The 24936-nt window shown below is 41.6% G+C and overlaps 5 protein-coding genes across 11 annotated transcripts; 1 reads left to right on the top strand and 4 right to left on the bottom strand.

Moving 5' to 3' along the window:
* Nucleotides 1-31: 31 nt before the first annotated feature.
* On the bottom strand, nt 32-8535 carry hgs (hepatocyte growth factor-regulated tyrosine kinase substrate). Of its 5 annotated transcripts, none has more exons than XM_046415031.1 (20): nt 8346-8535; nt 6970-7054; nt 6699-6774; nt 6457-6549; nt 5489-5612; nt 5316-5368; nt 5054-5122; nt 4801-4925; nt 4195-4306; nt 3900-3998; nt 3723-3818; nt 3593-3631; nt 3326-3490; nt 2992-3205; nt 2733-2905; nt 2503-2643; nt 2196-2379; nt 1892-2028; nt 1610-1792; nt 32-1438 (listed from the first exon to the last, which is right to left on the bottom strand). In XM_046415031.1, the coding sequence occupies exons 1-20, from the start codon at nt 8380-8382 to the stop codon at nt 1334-1336; spliced, it is 2310 nt and encodes a 769-aa protein (XP_046270987.1). In that variant the 5' UTR covers nt 8383-8535; the 3' UTR covers nt 32-1333. The 5 variants fall into 5 exon arrangements, with proteins under 5 accessions (XP_046270987.1, XP_046270988.1, XP_046270990.1 ...); XM_046415032.1 differs by having other exon boundaries at nt 2992-3202; XM_046415034.1 differs by having other exon boundaries at nt 4195-4279.
* A 1481-nt stretch (nt 8536-10016) lies between these two features.
* On the bottom strand, nt 10017-10936 carry cldnk (claudin k). Its single transcript, XM_046415038.1, has one exon. The coding sequence runs from the start codon at nt 10928-10930 to the stop codon at nt 10283-10285; it is 648 nt and encodes a 215-aa protein (XP_046270994.1). The 5' UTR covers nt 10931-10936; the 3' UTR covers nt 10017-10282.
* Nucleotides 10937-12776: 1840 nt separating this feature from the next.
* On the bottom strand, nt 12777-16437 carry btr02 (bloodthirsty-related gene family, member 2). The gene is made up of 7 exons (XM_046415036.1): nt 16328-16437; nt 14719-14991; nt 14538-14615; nt 14203-14451; nt 13971-14118; nt 13846-13872; nt 12777-13329 (listed from the first exon to the last, which is right to left on the bottom strand). The coding sequence occupies exons 2-7, from the start codon at nt 14986-14988 to the stop codon at nt 12785-12787; spliced, it is 1317 nt and encodes a 438-aa protein (XP_046270992.1). The 5' UTR covers nt 14989-14991; nt 16328-16437; the 3' UTR covers nt 12777-12784.
* Nucleotides 16438-16589: 152 nt separating this feature from the next.
* LOC124073567 (GTPase IMAP family member 4) lies at nt 16590-19769 on the bottom strand. The gene is made up of 2 exons (XM_046415870.1): nt 19732-19769; nt 16590-17875 (listed from the first exon to the last, which is right to left on the bottom strand). Exons 1-2 carry the CDS (start codon nt 19767-19769, stop codon nt 16828-16830), a joined length of 1086 nt encoding a protein of 361 aa, XP_046271826.1. The 3' UTR covers nt 16590-16827.
* Nucleotides 19671-24391, top strand: rsad1 (radical S-adenosyl methionine domain containing 1). Of its 3 annotated transcripts, XM_046416226.1 has the most exons (11): nt 19671-20089; nt 20247-20380; nt 20468-20672; nt 20763-21128; nt 21480-21551; nt 22110-22173; nt 22261-22408; nt 22732-22786; nt 22921-23024; nt 23357-23453; nt 23745-24391. In XM_046416226.1, exons 1-10 carry the CDS (start codon nt 19940-19942, stop codon nt 23442-23444), a joined length of 1386 nt encoding a protein of 461 aa, XP_046272182.1. In that variant the 5' UTR covers nt 19671-19939; the 3' UTR covers nt 23445-23453; nt 23745-24391. The 3 variants fall into 3 exon arrangements, with proteins under 3 accessions (XP_046272182.1, XP_046272181.1, XP_046272183.1); XM_046416225.1 differs by having other exon boundaries at nt 23357-24391; XM_046416227.1 differs by lacking the exon at nt 21480-21551 and having other exon boundaries at nt 19672-20089; nt 23357-24391.
* Nucleotides 24392-24936: the final 545 nt, after the last annotated feature.

Here is a 24936-nt window from a genome sequence, read left to right as displayed (position 1 = left end):
TACAGAAAAAAAACACAAGCGGAAGCAAGTGGACAGTAAGAACCAGATATTTATTAAATATAATTTCAAAATTACTTTAAAGTCAGACAGATCAGTATGATGGAATAAAGAAGTTCACAGATAGCAACTGAAGGGTTACAGAAATCACTGGGTGCGTGACACATACATGCGGTGCATCATGTTCGCTCTGCAAGCATTTCCACATCTCGTGAGAGCCAAGTACACTTGAGAACAGACTGCCAACCTGTACTTAATATGTATAGATCTTTATTTGTGACCGTTACAACCAAATGCACACAGGCTGGGGTGTCTGGAGGCCATTTGCAGTTAATTACAGATTAAGGTGTCTATGCTTGTGTCAGTACTGTTTTTTTGATGATTGCCAACACAATCATTTTAATAAAGAGGTGCAGGATAATATTAGAGTTGCTGGACTGCTTTAGTATGTACATGTTAAGGTTACTAGTTGTTTAATTTCAATGATTTAATCTATTAAAGTATATTAAATGAGGATTTAATAACCACCCATCTAATTTTCTAACACCCTCCCCACACAATGTACAATCCCTGCAATGTGTTTTTGTCATTTAAGAAACTACATTAAAGACACAGTATTTCAAGCAGTGCACAACACATAAATGCCAAAACAAGATATGGCGACCCTTGCTTGTGTGTGCATAAGAGGATGGAACTGAAATCTACAACTGAAATGGCAAGTTGTCAACCTGATGGAGATATGAGTTAGTGGCATTTATTTCAGGCCTTTGACTGTGTTTTCTGTCCCTAGACATAACTCTTTTGTTTTCAAACCCCAAATTTCTTAAACTGCACATACAGATGACAGGTTGCAATAATTCACTTCCATTTATGGAAAATAATTAAAATTTAACACGCAAGTTTTTCTTTAGAAAAATATGAGGACAAAGAATGGTTATGTCTTGTCTTTTTTCTCCTCAACTGTTATCATAGTTTTTTAATTTTTAACTTTAATACCACTCACTATTTCTGAGCTTCCATTATTCATTTAATAAGGAAATTCTACATACATATCAGCAGGAAAGAGGACAGAGCAGGGTCAGATGGTCTGGGTTATGGAGCCCTCTCCTGCAACTTTATCCCACATTCCGATACGTCAGTGGACAAGAGGCAAGGAGAGAACAATTCTGCAACATCATCACAATATTTTACATTGCCACAACATCACAGCGAGATGGAAGGTGGGAGGTGCGTCTGTGTGTGTTTCCAGAGGGCATACTCAGAGTCCAGAGAGTGAGAGGAAAGACCAAAGAGAGGAGGAAAGGATGTAGTGTGTCAGACCCTGCAGCGTGGCCTTTCAGTCGAATGAGATGAGCTGTGCCTCTGCGCTGCCGGGCACAGCCTGAGGAGCCTGCTGCTGTTGTGGTTGCTGCTGCTGCTGCGGGCCACCAGGAGGAGGCACCTACCAAAGAAATGAACATGGTACAAACAAAATTAGGTTAGGTTAGATTAGCGAGGACTTAAATATCTGAGATATCAACAAATGATGAGACAATTCATCACAGTATGCTGCAAACTCCTCACAGGAGGTTTCCTCATGCTGGTAGCAAAAGAAAGATAATAGGTGGCTGACCTGTTGGTACATGGGCTGCTGGCCTGGCATGTAGGGCTGTTGAGGGGGCATATTGGGGTCCTGTCCTGGCAATGCTGAAATCATGTTCTGCATGCTGTATGGCTGGTAGCCCATGTAACCCATACCGTTAGTGGGGGCAGCCTGGGACATAGGGGGCATACTCTGGGCCTGAGAGACCGCATTCTGCATAGAAAAACGACAGCAGTGAGTGGGGCAGTTAATTACATTTTTTGGCGGTAGTTCATGTAATGATCATTAAACAAAAATGGGAGTAAGTCAGACCTGGTAGCCCTGTGTGGGTGTGGGCTGATAGTTGGAGTAGGGTGGACTAGTCGTGGGCGGAGCCTGACCCGGAGGAGGAGCAGGCTGCCCATTGGTGCCTGCAGCCTGGTACATGTATGCATTGACCATATTTGGATCTGGAGGAAGGGAGGAAAATCAGTCTCACACTTGAACAAAAGTAATAAAAGTTTCCTGACTGAATGTAATGCAGTAAAGCAATTAAAGATGGTGGATTTCTAGTCCCGAAGCTATCAAAAAGCATTCCAAAATATTCTCCTCATGTTTCTTGTTGACCTCCTCGTACCTGTGGCAGCACCAGGCATGGCCTGGTATTGTGGTGGTGCGGTCTGTCCAGGCTGGTTCAGATAAATGTTGTGCATAGGTGAACCCTCCACAGAACCAGCAGGGCTGAAGGTGCCTGGGTAGCTGGGTGGAGCACCAGGCTGGTACACCACCCCTCCTGCCACATTGGGGGGCAAAGATTGCATCTGTGTAACAGGACATACAGACATTAACACTCATCTACTCCAAAAGAGGAGATAAATATGAAGTCTAAAAGCCCTTTTTTTCAGATTAGTTTAAACTGCTGTAATGGAGTGCAGAGTGTGCACCTGGGCATAGGGCAGAGAGAAAGCAGGCATTTGGGCTCTCATCTGGATCGTGTGCTTTTGCTGCTCCAGACGCATCTGCCTCTCCTTCTCCTGCTCCTGGAGGCGCTGGATGGCTAGCTGTCTTTGCATCTCCAGGTACTCCTGAAATTCAAACACAAACATTTGTGAGCAATAATTAGCATATTCTGATCAGCATTTTTTTTTTCCAGTGGAGAGGCTCGCTTCATAACCTGTTTCTTCTGCCTCATGATCTCCAGTTTTTGCGCCAGCTGGATCTGCCTCTGTCTCTCTGCTTCCTCCGCGGCACGACGCAGCTTCTCTCTGTGCTCATCTCGAAGGGCGTTGAGGGCTGCCCGAGCATCGCGCACTTGAGCCAACTTGTCCTGCAGCCCCTCGTAATACACTGCTCACAACAAACATGATATGACAGTTCAGAGACTGGACACAAAGCATGACAGGAATGCATAGGCACAGACGATTAAAACTTACATCGCTTTTCATCAAGCTGGTTGAGGATGTCAAGCAGCTGCGGGTGCATGTTGTTGATGGACTGGAAGAGTGAGAGCACAGCACTGTCGTTGGTGATGCTGCGCCCACGCATGTGGTTGCTCTTCATGCGGTTAAGGAAGGTGGTGACAGCATTTTGCAGAGCCTTCAGAAACTGCTCGTGGTTTTCCTCTGACTCTCCATTCTGGTACTGCTGCTGAAGGTGGAGACAACAGGAATGTGAAGCACATAAAGTCATTTGAGATCTGTCCACTCCAATTCAGCTAGACATAAAAATACTACGAACATTTGCTCTTAGTGGTAAATTTCAACATACCTCCACTATGCTGACTGGCTGGACAGGAACATGACTTTCTACAGGCTGACTGATTGCCGGAAGGGGCTCAGCTAGTGGCACAGGGGCAGGGGCTGAGGGGGTGGGACTCTTGCGAGCCTCTTCCTGTTTCTTCTCCCAGTAGGTTCTGTTCAGGTAACGGGCCAGCTGGAATAATGCCACATATAACCATCACTATTATAAACATGATTCAAAATTTACATTCTATCTTTATGCTGGTATTAAAGAAGAGAAAGACTTGACAAGCACCTCAGGGTCTACATCTTCAGCTGATGGAGCAGAGGAGTTCTGGAGTATATGAAACATATGTGATTATTTTCTTTAAAATAAGCAAAACTTTGAACCTTGTTATATTCGTGTTGTGTAAAATGGGTCTTACCACAGGAGAAGTGTAGAGGGTGCTGACTGGTGGTGCTGAGGATGTCACGGGAGTAGGGTCAGCTTTGGGATACATTGAATACGAGTTCTTCTGCCTCTGTAAGTATACATGATGTTATATATCAGTTTGCCTCTATAAACAGGCAGTCAAAACACAAAATTTGGCTGCGCAACTCACCATCCGCTCCTTTTCCTCTGCCTCACTTTGAGAAAGGGCAATGGCCAGCTGCAGCTCCTCCTCCTCCTGCAATGCAGCCTCATCTCTCTTGGGGGGCATCTAATGACAGAGCAGAGCAATAGTAAGATCCAAGAACCAAAGATCATCAGTCTACAAACTCCATGAATAGGTTTATGGAAAAAGTCTTAGAATACAGAACAGGGTGAAGGCAGATGATCACTCAAATATCCAATGTTGTCCTTACCCAAAACAATATATTTCAACTGTGTTTTATTTATAGTTACTAAAAAATTACCTGCGACTGTTGGGACAACGGGCTGGTCAAGTACTCAGGAGGGAGCTCAGCAGCGCCAGAAGAGGAAGTTTTACTCTCTGCTTTCCTAAGGGGAGGAGAGAGGGAGGGGTGGCTGGTGAGGAAAAGGGATCAGGGAGGACAAACAACCTTTTAAATCAGAGGAGAACATGCTGCATGAGACAGCAAAAGACAGAATATGCAGCACATACCTCTTCTTCAAAATCTACATTTTTGATTTACATTCACATCTGCCTTAAAGCACACATTCAGGCGGCATAAAATATCAAGTCAGTCAGAGACAATACCACCAAAAATGACTATCACAGTTAATAATGATGTGTTATGCACCAACTGCAGGAAATACTGTGGAAATTTTTTTCAGCATTTTCATAAAAAATGTTGGTTGGTGGTTGGTTCAACTTCCAGTCAAATTTCAGCAAAACTAGTTCTTGTAATAAGTATACAGCACAACTTGAGCAAAAGAACAATTTCCAAGTTCAAGCAGTTCTCGTAGCCTGAGACACATACACAGTCCAGAACCACCATACTTCACAGCCAGAGAATGGAATTCACACTCATTTCGATGGCTCAGGTCTCGGCACTCACTTGTTAAGCAGCTCAAAGCACGGCTCACACACGCGCACTTCCTTCTCTATGCCAAACTTTGGAATGGTGGAGTATTTAGACGAACACTTTCCACAGAAAATCTGGCCACAGGCTCGACAATGGTGCTGGAAAAATGAATAACAAGGATTGAGGTCAACTTACATACATGCGCTGTAAACATACACACACACTGCTGCAACGAAGGAAGCCATAAAATCTCCAAGTGCCCTAGTTATAGGAAAGCCCAGCCTACCTTTCTTGTCATAACCCCAAACTGGACTCTGCACCGGTGGCATTCCTCAGCATCTACCCAGTCTGGAGCCTGGACAAAGCAGACAGACATCACATACTAATACATGTATGATGGTACAACAAAATCAGTGGAGCCTAGTGTGCAGTCATTCCCTCTTCTAAACAGTTCCAGCAAAAACTCATGTTGATTCAGCTGTGCAGATACCACCAACTTCATAAACCTAACTCTACTTCAGTGAAACAAGAAAAACAAAATATCTCACTCTCTCAGCTGCAAACATCGCATCACTCTCCTTAAACTCAGGGAACACATGACCTATAAGGGAAAAAAAGCAGAACCATTTATCTGGGTAATTAAACATTCAAAGTGCCATCTTTACAGACAAGCTTGATGGACAAAAATTAAAGCAAAGCTTATCTCCATGTCTCTGCTTACCTTCCACTTTCATAATCTGATAGGTGTCTTGAACCACTTTATATTTGGGCTCGTTGCGGAAGGCATGAGCCCAGGCCTGTATCAGGTACAGGATCTTGTTTCTGACGTTTGGTTCTGTCTGTTTCTGGTTGTAAAAGAACCATATATAGTAAAACACATACATAGTCTTTACATCTTTAAGACCCTCTTGTTTTTACAGTCTCGATTTCTGCTGTCATATAACACTGGAACGGCTGAGCTTAACAAACACAAAATAAATCAAGCAACACTGTGTGCGTTTGACAACATGAAATGAGTAGGGAAGTCCCTTGCTTTAATCAGAAAAAAAACCTCCTGTCACAAGGCCATGACATCATCAGGAAGTGGAAACCAGCACAGGCTACAAGAGCTTGTGTCACATGATACAGCAAAGATCCAATCAAATACTGCTAGCTCATGCTATAATGCAGACAGCTGCCTGACTGCAGCGAGTGGTTATCGAGTGAAAGAGAGGGTGGGAAAGGTGATTTGGGTTACTGGCAAAATAAAGGAGACAAATCCCAGTAACAGGGTAAAAAAACATTGCATTTAAACTTTCCACTGCTTGTTTACATGTTGCTTTAACAGAGACAGGAGAGCAACACATAGTTTCAATTTCAGTAAAGACAATAACATCTGAAGGTTACCTGGAACTTTCATTACTTTTAACAGACTTAACACTAAGCTGACTGGTTGGAGACAAAAGACTTAATTAATCAATTTTGCTTTGCAACGCTAAACCTATTTATAAAAATGCTACTGCACCTTTGGCAGCAAATTCAGCTTTATAATGAAAAGTATTGACTGCATGAGTATTGACTCATGCAAATACAGAAGGACTTCGAATGAACCAGACTGCAGAAACTTGAAAAGAATGAGACTTAACATGTATGTTAAGTATGTATGAAATTAAACAGAGAAGTTCAACATAGTAATAGAACAAAGGTCACCTTGAGTAAATCCTTCAGTTCCTCCATAGTTTGTTTACTTGCCACCTCATCGTGGACTGTCTGTCCACAATTCTTCACCACGGACTCAAGGACCTAAAGGGTGAGACCACATATTATTCATCATGTAATACATATTTCACCAAAACAGCTTTCTCAAAAAAAAAACAGGAGACGAAACGTGACAACACAACACACTAACACAGAGAACAGACAGCTTATTTTCTGCTGTACATACATCTTACCTCAAGCGCGTAAAGGGCCACATGCGGATTTTTGTCATTCAACTTCTTCTTAATGGCCCCAATGGCATATTTAGCTCTGCAAGGACAAAAACGAATACTAGTCAGAATAGAGTCCAGGCAAAAAATAAGTCAACAAAGCACACTTGTAAGATTTTATTCAATAGAAAAAAATTTGACCTAATTCTCAAATGAGCCATTTCCAATTTCAGTAGCTAGAGACATAAATTACACAATGTAAATATATAAACGGGAAGTGGGCAGGATCACTTACTGGGCATCTCCTTGTCGAATGAGATCACAGATTTGCAGAATGGATTCCCAGTCAGTTTCTAGCAGCAGCTGACTGGTGGCTTTATCTGCAATTAGTACAGAAGCATAAAGCTTTAACATATGCCCCGTCCGTGTTATTATCTACCACACAGTATCCGCTACATTAAAATAAAGATGTCATACAAAAAATAATGGGCCTACTCATACTGTCCTGGTCATGCTATAGACAGGCTTTAAGGAAACAATTTGTTGTTGTTTCTGTATAAATATGATGTATATCCAAATGCAATAAATCCTACCTCCGTGAAGGTTCGATATTCAGCTTTTGCTGACATTGTTTCAGACAGGTGTTGAATCAACAAGCACTGAGAATTTTGGAGGCTGTAACTTTACATGCTTAACAGTGTTTCTAATATAAAATAAATTTGCAACTAAGCGTATGTATCCACAGAAGTACTGTATATTTTGTCTCTCTCTGAAATAAGGTAAACATATAATGCATATGGCGATGATTTCTCTTTGAGGAGCCAGTAATTCACAGAGTGGCTCAGAAACTCGGGTTCTTAAAAATGGGGTCCACCAGCTTGTTATTAACCTGCGACTAACTAGATTGTTAATTTTACAATTGAAGTCACCTGAAACGCTAATTGGTTTGTTGCATACAGTATGAAACCTTCGAGCAGATATGTACTGTACTGACATTTAACTCGTCTGACACGACTGTAACAAAACCTGACTCTAAAAACGTAATCACAGTTGTCTTTATTCTCATAGTAATGTAGGGAAAAGATGGGTAGCTAGCGTAACTATACCCATCTACCAGCTATTGAATCATCCTGTGGAAGACTTGAAAACTTAAGCTAAGAAAACACAAAAAGTCACAACAATTTCACAAATAACAACGTTAATCTCGGGGGGCTGGTTTTCATGGGCAGCTGGACCATATCATCCGTTAACATTAAATCCGTTAAATTTGACACAAACGTGTTGTTATGATTTGTAGTATGAGTAACTAGCTAACGTGAATATATTATCGCCGAAGAAGCTGGTATGAACCTCAAGGTAACCAACAGCCCGGTTTAGCTTTGCTACTAGCACAAAGATAACACAAGTAAGATGTAACATAGCTTTGTTGGACGTTTAGTAAAAATAACGGAACGACAGGATTATGTTCGCTGCTCAGTCGTGTTGCTAAATCTAATGACCCGATCTGGGCCTCCAAACAATAGTAGCGAATTTGTTAGCAGGCTAAAATTAGCTAGCTGGCCTTAGAGCCACAGCCCCAGCGTCTGTCAAAACAATACGCTGGAAAACATCGCACTTTGACTCACACTTGACAAATAAGCTGTCAACTTAACGAATTTGATGATAACTTACCCAGAAGCCTCTCAAATGTACCTCCACCTTTCCCCATGTTAGATTCAATGTCTTGAAGCAGCCGTCGAGGAGTCCTGTTTAATCAACGGACTCAGATATTTTTTCACCGCTGAGGTTAGCCTGTTAGCTTCTCTATTAGCCACGGAGCACAGCTGTACAGCTCTTCCTACTTCCCACTTCCGTCGTAAAACAACAACACACGCATCCCCCTATCGACTGATAAATGCAATGACAAGTACCTTTTGAGACTACCGGTGTAACACAAAGGTTATTACAGCAGTTACGGGCTTAAAGTCAACAGAGGTGAAAACGCCTACTATTTACACAATACAATTACAGTACTGTATGGTTGTGAGGTAGGGTGCCTGCATTTTATTTGAGAATGCATAACTACATTCACATCATCCACTACATTTTAGGAAGAAACATTGCACTTTTTTGGTTTAACTACTCACCTTACTGCAGGGATGTACAGTTGTACTCCAGGACTGGGTGACATCCCTGTTGTGGGTGTACTCACAGGTGCCACAAATCACACTTCTGTCCACGGCCGCTCAATGTCATCAGGGATGTAGATGTGTGTATGTGTGCGTGTGCGTGGAATTCAACTTTCATGACAGCTCCTCTTTAAAATGCTGCTTACATGTTTATACTTGTTATGATTAAAATGTTATCGTTTACATGTAAGGTCATGTTTTCATTAGTACACTTATAATCCATGTGACTGGGCTCATTGCTGCCACAACTGTGTTGATAACATACTTTTATAGCTATTTTGAAACACTGGTTATTTACAATGTAAACAGTGCACAACTGTACAATAAAATGGACTGTACCCCCAGCATTACTCTAACAACACTGGGAAAGGCATACTTAGGTCATGTATGAGTCACTACCTGGCACTCAGGACAGTGGTGGCCATTGTTACTGTGGCACTGTAATGCTTTATAAAGTGGCATTGTGTTGCTCTGTCCTCTGCTCTTACCAAGCGTAAATTAGCAGCTGATAGAAAGCCTGGGTATGTTTTCAATGTAGTAAAGCTAGTTTAAGGAAATAAGCTTGGGAAATCCTTCAGCTGACTGAAGTTGTTTTTGAAGTTCTCTTGAAAGGATCACTTCCTTTAAAGTTAAGCAGAACAGAAACCCAGAAAGGGGTTTGAACAATTTCTCATGAATAAAGATCAGGCTTTTCCCACTGTTGCTTGTAAGATCCCACACTACATGCTTATGCACAAGGACACCGACAGAGAGGAGCACACACACGCATTACAAACTTTACACACATTCTGTGATTGGTGACGGCAAGGCGTCCTTAGCCGTGAATTCTTGTCCATTGTGAGTTGGAGATGCTTTAACATCACTTGTGCTGATTGTTAGCTGAGTGTTAATTGCGGGAATAACCAGGGTGTCATGTGAGAAAGATAACATTAACTTTGTTCCTGGTACTGGGTAGCTGAGACACAGAAGAGAAGATAGAGGACACGAGATGAAGGACAGCGCACACATACTTTTACACACACATTCCACGACAATATGGCACTACAAGCAAATGTACACACATCTCCATTGTTCTATTGTTTTCTCCACTCAGCAGAACCCCTGATGTTCACAAAAAAAATGAGCAAAACAAAGATCGTCATTTTAAGACAAATGTGAACATACAATGCTTTCCTTCAAGGAGGATTTGGAGGACACTTTATTGTATTTTACACTGTCAGACAGAGAAAACAGGTTACTGAAGAATATCAGGTATGAAATAATGAAATGAGTTCAATTCTCCCTAAACTGCCTCCTGTGGCTTCTCAGAGAATAAAGCAAACTGGAATAACATTAAATATAAAATAATAACAAGAAGCGCAATCAATTTGAAAGGAATCAGGTTTGTCATAGTTTGGAGTGTGTTTGTGGGATTTCAAGACATTCAGACATTTTGAAAACTTAAACATAGCCTTTGACTTGTGTGGCAGGTGCCCTGCGAGGACTGCTTTCTCCACTGCTGAAGGTGGGAGAGCCTGGGATGCCAGGGGGACTTGACCCACCATAAAGCAGAGATCCCCCAATGAGGAGCAAGGCTGATGCTCCCCAGCCGATGTACAGGGCAGGACCAAGCTCACGCTTGTGTGGGGCCGCCACATGTGGATCATAGAAATCCCTGATGATGGAGTGGGCAGTCCAGCAGATGGGCACAAGGTAGAGGAACCCTGCAATGGCAAAAAGGGCACCAGAGATGCGAGCGATACGAGCCTTGACGCTGTTTACACCGATGCATTTAGTGCACTTGACTCCGAGGACTCCGAGAGCCAAAGCTATGCCACAGAGCAGGATGGAAAGCACGGTGAGGCCTCTGGCAGCCTGCATGTCACTGGGCAGAGCCAGCAAGCTGTCATACACCTTACATTGGATCTGACCTGTGCTCTGCACAATGCAATTCATCCAAAGGCCTTCCCAGATGATCTGAGCCGTCACTATGTTGTTACCGATGAAGGCAGTGACTCGCCACAGGGGGATGGCACAGACTATCGCCCCACTCACCCAGCCCACAATGGACATGATAAGACCCAACAGCTGCATGCCTGTGGTTGCCATGGTGAAAGGTGTTGAATGAATCAGGTGGATTCGTCTTGGTTTTATTTCAGTCTCTGTTTGTTGCACAGGGCCCACTTATAGTCCCACAAAGAAATGTGACAGCTCTGGATATATTGTGCCCCACTGTACTGGATCTTCAGTCTTTGGGTGATGATATTGGAGAGTTCAGCTTGAGTTAGACTGGAACAGGTGATCCTGGAAATCAGAAATTTACCAGTTTAAATAATTTTCTTATTATGCTTCAAAACTCACAGACACAAATACAACTTACAACTTCTTACTTCTTGCTATCTCGAGCGTTTCATTAGCACAGTATGAAAAGACTAATGGAGCATATATTTATCATAAATATTTGGAAACAAACTGAGAGGCCCATGTTTAGCAGATTCCAGTGAAAATCGCAGAGAATAGCAGTCTTTGACACAGCTGTGGGCGTTGAGCTCCGCCTTGCCGGGTGAGTGGATTATCTCAGAAAAACATGAGGAGACTCTGAACACAACCATCTTTTATGAAGGCCTGTAGAGTGGGCCAGGAGGACCCGTGTCATCTGTTTATCAAAGCTCTCGCTAGCCACATTTTGCCAATTTTGTGATCATTCAGGAGTTTCTTCATGACAATTGTGGATAGAAAAATGTCAGAGGTATAGGCTTTATCCATTGGAACCATTTTAGGTGAACATGTATACAATAGCTCACCATGTGAGAGCATTTTTATTAGATTTCACAAGAATAAACAAAAAGTCTGCTTTGTAAGTGAGCCGACAACAGTGGATCATATCTTCAAAACCAGAATAATCATTCTTACAGGTTTGCATTCTCCAAAAACATTCCCCAGATCCCATTTTAAGAATCTATTGCAAACACTGAAATGAAGCAAGAGCAGATTCGGACACCTGCATCCAACACTGAGACAACTTGGGCAGGGATAGTTAATAGTGATGAAGCTGAACACATGATAGAAGAACTACTGGGAACATTCCTGCCATCAATCTCAACACACTTAACCCAAATGCATCCATTTTTCAAACAATTGTTTTTGAAGTTGCCACTAGCATATTAAAGATATTATGAATGATCTTTACCTCAAATGAAGTGTTCTCACTGCTCCCCTTGGTCCACAGGTGAGTGTTACTGCTCTTTCGCTTGTATAGATCAGCTGGGATGCACTAGAAGTTGTGAACGACGGCCCTGAAAATTCGGTTCGACCCACAGGATGGCTGGGGAGCAGGTCGAGGCTTTATTTTCAGAGGTCAGGTGAACTGAACTAGAGAGTGTCAGTCAGCTTCGACATCCAGGACTGGACTGGAGATGGGGCTGCCCTCTGAGATGCCAGCTCAACTCTGTGTGGCAGTGGGCAGAAGCATGCGCTTGTGTGCACGGCCATGTCAGTGTGTGAATGAGTGAATGTGTCTGAGTGTGTCTCCCAGTGCCTGGTGTACAAGCACAATGCCCTGCTGTTTCGCTGTGCCCTCCCTTCCTGCACCTCGTCAGCCTCTGTACAAACCCTTGCAGCCCCTTGTATCTATCCAACTCAGCAACCTATTTTCTCCTTTTTTTTCTTGACTTTCACTCATTTGTTCATTTATGAGAGCCTTCTCTTTTCTTCTGCCCTCCTCTATCCTTTTCAATCTATTTATGGGTTTCATTGAAGTTGTTTGACTGTAGAGAGTCAGTCCTTATGCAACCTCTTGTACCCTGTTCTGACAGCAAAAATGTGGTTCATTGTCTTTTTTTCATAAGGTTTTAAAGTTAATAAACATATATGATGCACTGGATTGGTACTGAAAAGATATCCAGAAGCACAGAAACTGGATTAAAATTTGAGATTTGTAAATTGTGTAAATAAATATGACGTTTAGATACTGCAGAAACTAGAACAGATGGTTAGAGGAGCGGGATTTTTGCCTCCATGAAGTCGGCCAGGACTGAAGAATGGGCTGAGCTTGTCAGTAAATGTATCGATGAAGGTGTGAATGTGGACACCAGATTCTGCGCAGAAGAATGACACTCGGCCTTCTGTGTAGTCCAAAAACACACCCACCTTCCTGGGTCTGTGCTCTAGAGCCAAGGGGGTGACAGGAGTGGTGTTGGCAATGTACTGGCCACCAGCCTTCAGGCTTAAAGTCCAGAAACCATTTGCAGGACAGACAGTAAACTTGCCCTTCCTGTTTATGGACTGTCTGACAACACCCAGGTTCCACTCAATCTTCTCTCCGACCTCCACCTCCCAGTAGAACCTCCCACTGCTGAAGCTTTCTTTGGCCAGCACGTTTGGCACACGGTCAAACCGCTTAGGGTTATCTGGTACCTCCTGAAGCTTGTCCGTGTGTCTCACCCGTTTTCTGTCGTCTGAAACAGAGAGGAAGGGGTGGGCTGTCTTCGCACTCAGATTCACATCCACTGAAAGAGAGGGGGAGAAAAGGTCAAGAATGGGTCATCTTCAGCACTAAGGGACTGGAAGGAAATTACTAGTGTGGAAAGCAGGGTTTAGTCTTGCAAGACCTTCACTAAAAAAACTACAGCACACTCCGTCAAACATGTCAAAATATAATCCTACATTGGTACAACTCCACAAGTAGTTAAGAAGATATAATTTAATTTTAAACTTCACAAAATGTATGAATAATTATTTTTTCCCAACAGGTGAAATTAGCAGTTTCCAATGTTATATCAAACACAACAAAAGGCTAAACTTTATGAGGCAACTTATGATGTCTTTATAAACAGGGGCTGTTGAAATATAAACAAAATATAAACAACTGTGGTGCTATAAAATAGAAAGATTTTTCTGTACACTTCTGTAAAAAGCTAAAAAAAATAGGTGAAAAATACATAAACTCCCTTTTCTGGCCTCTCATCCCCATAACAACTTTTATACAGTACCTTGTATTTGTTTTTGAGTAGACAAAGTCTTACCTGTGTATTTCTCAATTCTCTTAAGTTCTGTCAAAGAAGAGTCGGGGGACAAAAAGAAATGTGACTTCCAATGAATCTATTGCAGAATGCTGATTTAAATAAAGCATAAAAGTTGCTTTACTCACCAGATTTGGAGAGTCTGTTGACTTCTACCTTTATCTTTTCCAGCATGTCCGACAGGGCTCGTCTCGTCTCCCCAACACAAGGGTCAGTTTCTATCATAACCTTGGACCAGTCCTTCATCTCAGTGAGGCACATTGTGGAAACGGTGCTCTGCACAGCACAAACAAATATCATTGCTGAAAGCCAGTGTCAGCGTCCTCACCAGCATCATTACACAAAGATAAAGGTGCTTACCATAATAACTTGCTTCGTTTCACCACTTCGATCACTGTTTACAGGAATCTGAGGATCGGATTCAGTGGTCTCTTTCCTCAGTTCCCGGATCTCCTGTTCCAGCTCTCCCACCAGTATTTCCACTCTCCTCTCCTCCTCACTCTGTCTCTCCTCAATCACTGCAATGACCGCTTTGTGCCTCTTCTCCATGGCATTTACGAGGGCAGAGAAAACCTTCTGACTCTCTCGCACCTCTTTAAGGTAAGAGTTCTGATTGGACATCATCATGCATCATTATTCAAGGTTATACGTTCTTTTAGTAGACAAAGATTTTCACAATGAAGGTTCACACGCACCTTTTGGAGCTCAAGGGAATATTTCAACCTTTCTATCTTCTGCAGCCTCTCCTGAATCATTTGCTCAACATCTATAACCTGCAACAGTGTCATACGCAGATACAAATATATTAGTTTTATTAATTATCAGGTGACATCACCTGTAATATGATAACTGACGATGGTAAATGGAAGAAAATACCATGTCCTCATCAGATGGTTTCTGTGGTCGAGTCTTCCTGTAGTTGTCTGCGACATCTGACAGAATGCGGTTGACACTGAGGTCAGGCCTGTCAGTAAATACTCTCTTACAGTTGGGACAGTATTTGGTCTGGTGTCGTGCCCAGTAGTTGCAGAGACAGGACAGACAGAAGCTGTGTCCACATGGTGTGGTCACTGGGCTGGTGAAGATGTCTTTACACAGAGAGCACAAGAAGTGCTTCTCAGAGAGGAGGCTGATTGTAGAAGCCATACCCTAAAAGTGAGGATGTGAACAAAGTGTAAATAAAATCTTATGTCCATTTTTTTAATTCAAAAGCCACTGTGGCTGAGGCGGTACTTGGGGAGCTTTTTTATTTGAATGGTAGAATAGCAATAACCACAACCTCAAACCTGATTTGAGAAGGGCATATAAAAACCTGTCTTTTATCTTTAAAACAATGAGCGTCTAGAATGGATTTTTTTTTTAATGGAAATAATATGAACATAAAATAACTGATAACAATTAAAAATGTATTATTTTTATTTATATTACTAATCATATAATAGTGAAAGACCTCCTCATATACAAATTACCTTAATGCATCGATGTAAAAATATTTCATTACAAGAAGTACTGCATTCAGAATCTTAAGCAAAAGTACAAAAAAATCAAAAGTGAAAGTACTGGTTCTGCGTTAAAATGACTGATTGATCTATGTGTAAATATCAGGGTGGATCTAGTTTTAACTACTTTATATTCAGTTAAGTAGTTTGGTGGCTCCCAACCTGCTAGTCAGACTGCCTCAGGGTCAGAGGATAAATCAGTGGGGGTTGCAAAAAGGATTTATCTTTAACAACTTGTTGCCTTTTATAACCTCATCATGTTTTTTTATCGTATATTTCCCTCTGACATACAGTGGAGTACAGAGTATAATGTACCATAAAATATTGTGTGATAATGTATCGTAAAATCAAAACAAATATTTAACCTTGAGCAATAAGTGCCTCGTAAAGGAAAAGCATTTAGCCATGTGGCTCTCAAACTCTCAGGGACGTCATGTTCTCACTGGAATGGCATTCCTTTCATATTATGTAATGATACACAAAGGAGAGGATATGTGCCTCTGTTTAAATCCAATGAAATAACATTCATTTCGCTGAATAAAAGCCTCCCACAGCCAAGCCTAAACCTTGGATTATTTTCTTCCACAATGCCTTTGTCATTGTCAAAGACATTTGGGTTAAGAAGAATGTCTTTGTTGTCAAGGGCAGATAATACTTTACTATCAGAGAACGGAAGAAGTAAAAGATGTGATGTAAAGTATGCAGTCAAACAGGTAGCAACCAAATACTTTGTTACATCAACGGGGAGCAAAACCACAGCCCTTTACAACTCAAGGTAGCAACTACTTCAATCCTAATGTTGTTTTTCATGTGATTCCTGAGTTTTGTCCATTCTCTGTTGTACTCTGACATTTATGCTGGAAACACCTCCGAATTACGCAACATCTTCTTGGATGATTCACAGGTCCAATTTCAGCCAAGAGGTCTTTCTAAAAGTGAAACAGAGCGAAATGTAAAACCATTTACTGAACAAAGTGTGATCTTACCTTCCTGAATTGCTCCTGTCCAGATAACACTGCAGTCAGTCTGCGCTTCTTCTATTCACAGTTTCAGGCAGTAACACATAGATACTGCAAATGGTGTACACAGCAACAGGTGCACTGAGGTGTGTGTATGTGTTATCTAGGAAAGGGGCAGTGCTTTAGTCAGTGGCACACTCAGCTGAGACTCCACCCTGAATGTTATCTGAGCTGCACTTCAACTAACCTACAGAAAGACACCAGGAAATGTTCCACAAACTCTGTTTATTCAAAATACAGACTTACAGTTTAAATCAGATATTTATGGCCAGTAGTAATTCCTTTAAACTGTTCAGGGTGAAAACAATAGCACTGTAGAACAAATAAAGTTTCGGTGTCAGTCTGAAGGGAGTTGTATATTTCCTTATTTAGTTTGGTATCAAATCAGCCTGAAAGCTATGTAAGCAACAGCTAGATACAAAGAGCACTTTATTCTGAAATACAGGTCATAAGTCAACACTACGCTGTCATGGACGAGGAGTTGCAAAGAAGCGATTGATGAAGATTGAGTTAAAGTTAAGTCTAGCAGGAGGGGCCACTCTGTCTTCCATATGCTTGATAGCTACCTGGGCCGTCCCTCCGGCTGATCCACCTACTGCTCCACCTATGATCCCATAAAGAACCATCCCCCCTGGGCCCTCTATAGAACCAAACAGTGCACCCACAACAGCTCCCACAACCAAACCTGTCCCCAGTCCTCTGGCCAGGGAAGTTCTGAGCCATCCATTGTCCATCTCTGCCTTGGCTCTGATCTCTACACCAACACTGGTGGTGTAAGCATCCTTCTGTTGATACAACTCTCCTGCTAAGTATTGCTTCTCCATCTCAGTCCATGCCTTCTTTATTTCTTCTGCCCTTTGCTTCCTTAGCCTCTTTTCCTCCTTCTTCACGCTGTCCTCCGCCTTCTGGAAAGTTCTGCTGGAGAAGCAGCCCCCTCCTAAGGAGACTACCATCCGCTCTATCTTCTGCAGTAGCTCTTGGTCCCAGCTGCGATCTCTCCAGTTTTTGCTGAAAACATGAAAGCGTCCACCGTACTTCTCAATCAGTTCTCTCAGGTGCCAGTCAGTCTTCAGCACTCTGTTTTCCAGGGCAGCTACCTCCACACTCCCTTCATAAGCCAGGAGGACCATGCAGTACCTCAAACAGTGTCTTCCGAAACGTTCCCTCATTAGTTTAGGGGCTCTCATATCATTCAGGGAGATTTTCTCCATGTCAAAGGCAACAAGAAAGGCATGGGGACCTGGTATACATAAGCACTTGGACCTTCTCAGCTCCATCTTCCTCTTGGCTTGAGATATATCCTTATCATAGATGTTTGGTCCATTGATCACAGTCACTCGTCTACCAGCTAGCTCTCCGATATTCTTTCTGCTGTCAGAAATGCTGGTGACATCCTTTGGAAACACTTCCCTCCCAAGTAAGGCATTTGTTAGTAGGAACTGTGAAGGTCCACTGCTACCAACCACCATAAGCCTTAATTCTGTGGATCCTGTGAAAAAGTGAAGTTCAGTTGAACTTTAGAAAGAAGTAACACCACATAAATGCAACAAGTAATGTCAATTTACTCACACTCAGTATTATTGCACATCAGAACTAAAGCTAGGCCTCTTTTAATTGATAAATGCTGCCAAACAGCATGCAAACTCAAATGAAACACCTTTTTAATTTTAGCATTGTAGGTAGCGTAAAAGTAAAGCAGAATAGTCATCACGTCACATTTATTTACAACCATTTAAATCAGTGATCATACCTTTCTTTCTTGTATCCATCAGGCTGATTTACAATGCAGATTCACTCTCTTGTCTGGGGTTATCATAAAGTTGTCCAGCTTCTGCTTGGACTGAACTCATCACCATAATAAACATAAAAACAACTCGCCATCCCTTTTCCTACTCTCTCTCTCTCTCTCCCCCTCTGTATCTCTGTTGATTAGGTAGGTGCCAGATTTAATATTAAGTGGAAAATGTCCCCAGGGTTGGAGGCTAGCAGTGAGTACATTCACATCTATTGACATTTCAATAAAATACATAGATTAATTACTCAATGAACTACTGTGTTTTGTACTTTTATTACAAAAGTACAAAAAATATTATGGTAAAGGAAGGGAACGAGGATGAGGATGGCAGGATTTTTACGTTTTCTATATGGTGGATGCTGGTTGGGACAATTTCATTAATTAAAGCCACATCAGACTGTGATTTGTATAACCATCATCATCACAACAAACTCTCCAGTGTGAATCAGGGCTGACAAGAGTAATTACTTTAATATGACCAACACTGACCAGAAAATTGTTTGTCCACTAACTGAGCTGAAGTGGCTCTTACCTGAAAATAAGGAAGAGATTTATTTAACTGTTACAAACACAGAAACAAACAAGCAAACAAAAAAATCAATACTCCCTACAAGTTTATCTCACTGTCGGCCCACCAGACTGTGTTTTTTTTTCCCCGGGATGAAGGAAATCAATACCTCATTACATTAGTTTGATCCTGTGTGAGTAGAGCACAAACTCATATTCCAAATATAGACTAATCTCCATGTGTGACATCAAATAACACTTTACAAAGACCTCCTGATATCTAACATGGGCCTCAAGTCAGATAGCCAGATGATCATGAACATTCAAAATATCAACAATAGGAGCATACAGTGTGAGGACTTCCTGCATATGTTATAGTTTTCCTCTGACATCTGCCTGATGTGCGTATATGTTTGATACACGTAAAGCAAAAAATGCTTGTCATTCTTTAATTTATTACAGATGAATTTTAGATTTCTCATTTAATGCCTAAAAAACTACAAATTGCCCACTTGGATTTGAAATAATGTGCAACAGTAGTAATTTCGCAACAGCAACAGTAATAATTTCAGGAGGATTTTTGTTTTTGGGATAATTCACTGACACTCAGAACAATGTTATAGTTCTCGCAGTGTCCATACAAACTGCATGGCATTTGGTCATTCAACAACAGAACAAGCCACCGACACTTTTGGATCAAGGTTAGAACATAAAAGGATGCCTAAGCACTTTTCTTACTGTGGGACACGTGGGAACCAGAAAATGTATAATTAAAAGAATTTTAATTTTCATATATTAATAGCTTTGGTTATTTATGTTTATACACCTACACTTAATGTCCTTTTTCCACTTAAGCCATTGACCATTTTTCTGTGATGCGTATATTTGAAGTTATCCAGCATTAAATAGAGGTGCATATTAAGTAAAATCAGATGAAAATAGACTTGCTCTGATGAAACAGCGCCCCCGTGTGCCCACACTCCGCTACATACAAAACGGAAATTACATTTACGTACTTCCTGTTCGGAAAGAAGTCACAGCAACCAGGAAGTAAACGACGTAAACAGACCAAACGACTTTACGCAACTTCGCAGCTAGTTGTCGCATTGTCGTAACGGAGACAGTGATACAGTGTTTTTTTTAATTTACTTTTATAATGAAGCCAGACGGTTGTAGCTGCTTTAAGCGGACCATGTGTTCAAGTGGAGGGCAAACTCGATTCAGCAGTGAGTCAGACAGTTAAATCTGCCTTCAGACAGACTAATACTGTCACCAGAATGATAAAACACACATTGCGTGCGGCCAGACGTGCCTTCTCCCCCAGTCTGCGCTGCTTCTCTGACATGCCCGACGGAGATCTAATCGAAGATGTATCTGAATGGAAAGTCTCCCCAGACCTCACCAAGCAGGCGTCTCTCTACGTACACGTGAGCCGGCTTGGTCAATTTAACTGATTAAATATTTCTATGCAGACACAAATCAGCGCTGAATCAAATCCATTTTTCCCAGTCTAATACAAAAGCTGCCATGTCTCGAGAGTTTGGCTGAATTATGACAAAGTGACCTTCCTCCTCCCTTCTACAGTGGCCTTACTGTCTCAGGAGATGCTCCTACTGCAACTTTAACAAGTATATATCCAGAGAGAACAACGACCACATAATGACCGAGTGCCTTCAGAAGGAGACTGAAACGTTGCTGCAGCTCAGCCAGGTATCCTGGTATGGTGACTTGTTAGCCCTCCCACATGCAGTTTTCCAGCGCCTTGTGGCTCTCACTCACCCTTGGTTTTTGATTTCTCCACGCAGCATTACTTCAGTATTTTTTGGCGGTGGGACTCCAAGCCTGGCTCACCCCTCAAGCATTGCTGCAATCCTGGAAACTGTTTCAAGGTGGGCAAGTCTTTGTGATAAGGCCGAGGTCACACTTGAGGTCAACCCTACTCCTGAGGGAATGTCAAAGTTGGAGGACTATTGCCACGCTGGAGTCAATCGTTTCTCCATTGGGGTCCAGGTGAAGATATATATAAAATGTATCAAAGGCTAATAATAGGAGGTCAGATTCTGAACTGTATAGTCACATATCATATTTTCTTTCCCTCAGACTTTACAGGATGAGGATTTGAAAATTCTGGGGAGAGACCACACTTCTCATCAGGCTTTGCAAACTATTACAGAGGCCAGGAAACTGTGCCCCGGGAGGGTGTCGGTGGATGTCATGTTTGGACGGCCCAAACAGAGCATTGAATCCTGGGAGAATGAGTTGTCTGAACTTTTGAGGGTGTGTGACGACCATGTGTCTCTGTACCAGCTGACCTTGGAGCGAGGGACCCAGCTGTTCAAACAGGTACAACGAGGAGAGTTCACCTTACCCGCTGAAGATGTGACAGCAGAGATGTACCGATGTGCCAGGAAGACTCTCCATCAGCATGGCTTTCTGCAGTACGAGGTGTCTAACTTTGCAAGAAATGTAAGTCTTCAGCAGAAAAGACATTTTGCTGATTGGCCTCCTCGCTTTAGGAGACATTGTTTCCTTCATAATATTGTAATTTGTGATGAAGAACTTTGGCAGTTCTGAAGGCAGAGTGCTTTACATAAGAGAAGATAATGCATGCTAATACACTCACACTGACAATGCTAATATGCTGATGTTTCACAGGTATAATACAGTATTTACCATGTTCATCTTTGTGTAACAAGTTAGCATGCTAACATATGTTAATTAGTGTTTACCCAAAGTGTACGTGAGACTGGTGGGAATGACTTTTGTGAGTTATTGTGTTAAATCATGCATTGATGTTTTGACCTGATGATGTAATAGCATCTCACTGAAAACCACAGATGTCAACCCCATGCGGTGTTAGAGGAAGAGAATATCAGATCACCAGATCTGGTAATGTTTATCCTCTGGGAATCACGAATGTTTGTACATTTCAACAACATTTCACTGCAATCCTATGCTGTAGTTGTTTACATATTTAGACCAAAGTGATGAACTGACTGATGGTGGTTTGAATAGAATAGAAAGACATTTTAGCGCATGTTAGCAAGCTGTCATTTTGCGCATGTTAACAAGCTGACGTTAACATTTACCTCAAAGCGCCAATTCTGTTGCTACCCCTTGCGACAATAGGCAAACAAGTCCTTCACCTTATTTTGAATAAAATCCTTTAATTATCAAATACATTTAGGAAAACTAAGATATTTTTTGTACATCATTGATTGTGTTCTTCTGCTTATCAAACAACAGTCAAATAAAAGATGTATGTTGCTATCTATAATTTTGAGAGCTACTGATTATTATTCATCTTTGCTGTTTAGTTTCGGAGGAAATGTCTTCACAAACACTCCATCAACGAGGAAGATGTCTGCTCAGTTTTGCACCATATGGCCTCAGGAGCACTTCTGGGAAGAACAGTCACACAATAATGCTTCCCTTTGTGTTGTGCAGAATGCAGTGAGTCATCACAATATGAGCTACTGGAAGGGAAGACAGTACATCAGTGTTGGCCCAGGTGAGCTCTTATTTAGATTGCAGCCGGTAATTGATGAAACATTACGCTTGGGGGGAAAATTGATTTTAACGTTTTTGTCTGTGACAGGAGCACACGGACGGTTTGTTCTTCTGGGGGAGGGAGGAGTCGTCCGGGAGGCCCGTACTCAGACTCTGGAGCCTGACATCTGGATCCATGAAGTCCGGCAAAGGGGACATGGCACACGGAGGCGGATTCAACTTGGCCACCTTGAACTGTGAGCTGTTGCACTTACAGACATTAGTGTTACATCTGGTAATGAGTGTATATATAGTCAGTACACAAGATGGCAGCCGTCATTTTCGCAAAATCTGAGCCCATGTGAAATGTAGCAATTATGTATCACGGAGTGTAATTTAACACAGTGTGAGAAGCATAGTGTTGGAGGTCGCTGTACATGTGTTTGTTCTATCAAACATTCTGTCCTTGTGAAATGCTATTAACAGACCATTTAGTCCACTTTCTCACTCTGTCCTATCCTTGTTATTATCGAACTGTCGTCACTCTGAAGTTCTGTAATCAAAGATGTTTGTTTGGCAGGTTGGAGGAGGTGTTGGTGATGGGAATGAGGATGACCGGTGGCATCAGTCACAAGGTGAACCTTTCATACTGATATAAAATACAGAAATGGAAAGTATTCTGTTCACAGTTTCTGAGTAATCTTCTCTATCACTGAAGGTGATATCGCTGAAGAAATGTGATAATGTTGTTTGTGGCCATTTTCTGCAGCACTGGGAGTTATTTAGCCCTCAGCTGGGCCTCCACGAAGTCTTTGGTTTAACCACCGAAGTCCGAGAATTGCTGCAGAGTGGACGACTCGTTCTTGATGACAGGTGATGATCATGTTATAATACTTGAATTGAAGTTTTACAGTTTTCTCCCACTCATGCAGGGCAGCAATGAGTGATTTCTCAGTTACTCAATTATGCATTCATATACCTTTACTGTACCAGTACTCTAAATCTCTAAAATATTCAGTTAATTATGATATAGGGCAAATAAAAGGTTCAGAACCTCACATTTGAGACACTGGATCCAGGAAAGGTTTCAAAAATTAATCAGTTATCAAAATAACTGCAGGCTAATTTTCTGTCTACTAATTGCCACGGCTTAATACTGTCTCAGTCTCTCATCTATTGATATTTTTATCTTCTTTCGTTATTAGAGGTCTGCGCTGCTCCTGGGATGGACTGGCCTTACTGGACAGCATGTTGCCTGCTCTTCTGGTGGAGCTGGAAAAACGAATCCACTAGAAGCTAAAAATAGATGACAATGCTGATGGACAGACAAAGAACACATCCAACCCACAGTGACAGGGAGAGTCTCTAGTTGATATTATGTCATTATTGCTGCAACATTTGTCATGAAGTTCATTTCACTGTCATATAAACAGAACTTTTTACTTTCCCGGCTACACAGGGAATAGCCTGAATAGCCTGAGATGATGTGTATGCTCTTCCAGTATGTGTTTGTATTGACACTTTTTATAAATACACCCACCGACGAGATGAACGTGACTCTGTAATTCAGTAGCCGTCATGCACAACTCACTGACAAACAGATGCCATTTTGGAAAGAAAAGCAGATGTGGCATTTCTTAAAATTTCAGATTTGATTAATACGACCACATGCTCTTTTCACTCTAATTACAGAGTAAGCAGAGACAATGTTTGGCCGAGTGTTCAACTCATTGTAACAATACAAGTCAACATGTGAAAAATAAAACTGAAACAATAGTGAATTAAAAATGGAATTCCTGGAAATCTACCGCTGCTTAGAAACCAAGCAAATTATAATCTCAGAGTTTGACTCGGACACAGACTTCTTTCCAGGAAACTCCAATATTAAGAAACTCCAATATTATTTCTCCTTGATTTTCTGTAATTTTCAGATTTTCAGATTGATGTGGATTCATTCAGTCTTATTCAAAAAGTTGACTGACCCAATCAGCAACAACCGCGAAGTGACAAACAAACAGTTACAGCCAAAGAGATTACTGATGTGGTCAATTCAAAACATTTGAATGAACCTGCTAATGAAAGGACAGGCTGTTGTTTAAATGACTGAATAATGACATCCAGGAAACTGCACAAATCCCTGTAGTCATGGTTACTGAAGGTGTGAAGTGTTTGCACTCATTAACTGTGTTTGTTCATACTCTTTTGATATGATAGTAAATAGTAATTTGATATTTCCTATATTTGTGGCTTGTTTCTTTTCATGTGTTTTTATGTAACCACGCTGTGTTTTCCTACATGCCTGTGCAGCCTCACATAACTCTGCATTTGGGATTTGGTTATTCATGAAGCTGATACTAACTCTACCTCCATACAACCCCCACTGTGTTTTTGTAATGATCACGACATGCTGCCGGTGTAAAGGCTGGAGGAACAGCTCACTCTCTGATGTAGGATTTATGGAGCCTGATGACCAGTCCTCTGCTGCTCTGACAGCTTCAACAACTGCAATCATTTTATTTTCCACTGGATGAGGACATTTAAGATGGAAACATCACCAAAAGCATGAATCATTTTCTCTGTGGTGAAGAACATGAACATTGCATTCATTTGCATCTGCCAATGGGAACACAGTGAAAGCTGGAGGACATGAAGGATTCACGATGTTAAAGAATTTAAAGTACTAAATCAAATTCTTTTGTGTGTTCACTTCATAAGGGAGAACATACTCTTTTCAAAAACCAAGGACACTCTTAACGGGAAGCCTACATAATAGTTTCGCCTTGGT

The sequence above is a fragment of the Scatophagus argus genome, chromosome 16 (genome assembly GCF_020382885.2).
Source record: "Scatophagus argus isolate fScaArg1 chromosome 16, fScaArg1.pri, whole genome shotgun sequence".
Lineage (NCBI taxonomy): Eukaryota > Metazoa > Chordata > Actinopteri > Scatophagidae > Scatophagus > Scatophagus argus.
Note: the sequence above shows the minus strand (reverse complement) of the source record. Positions and strands in the feature narration are given on the sequence as shown.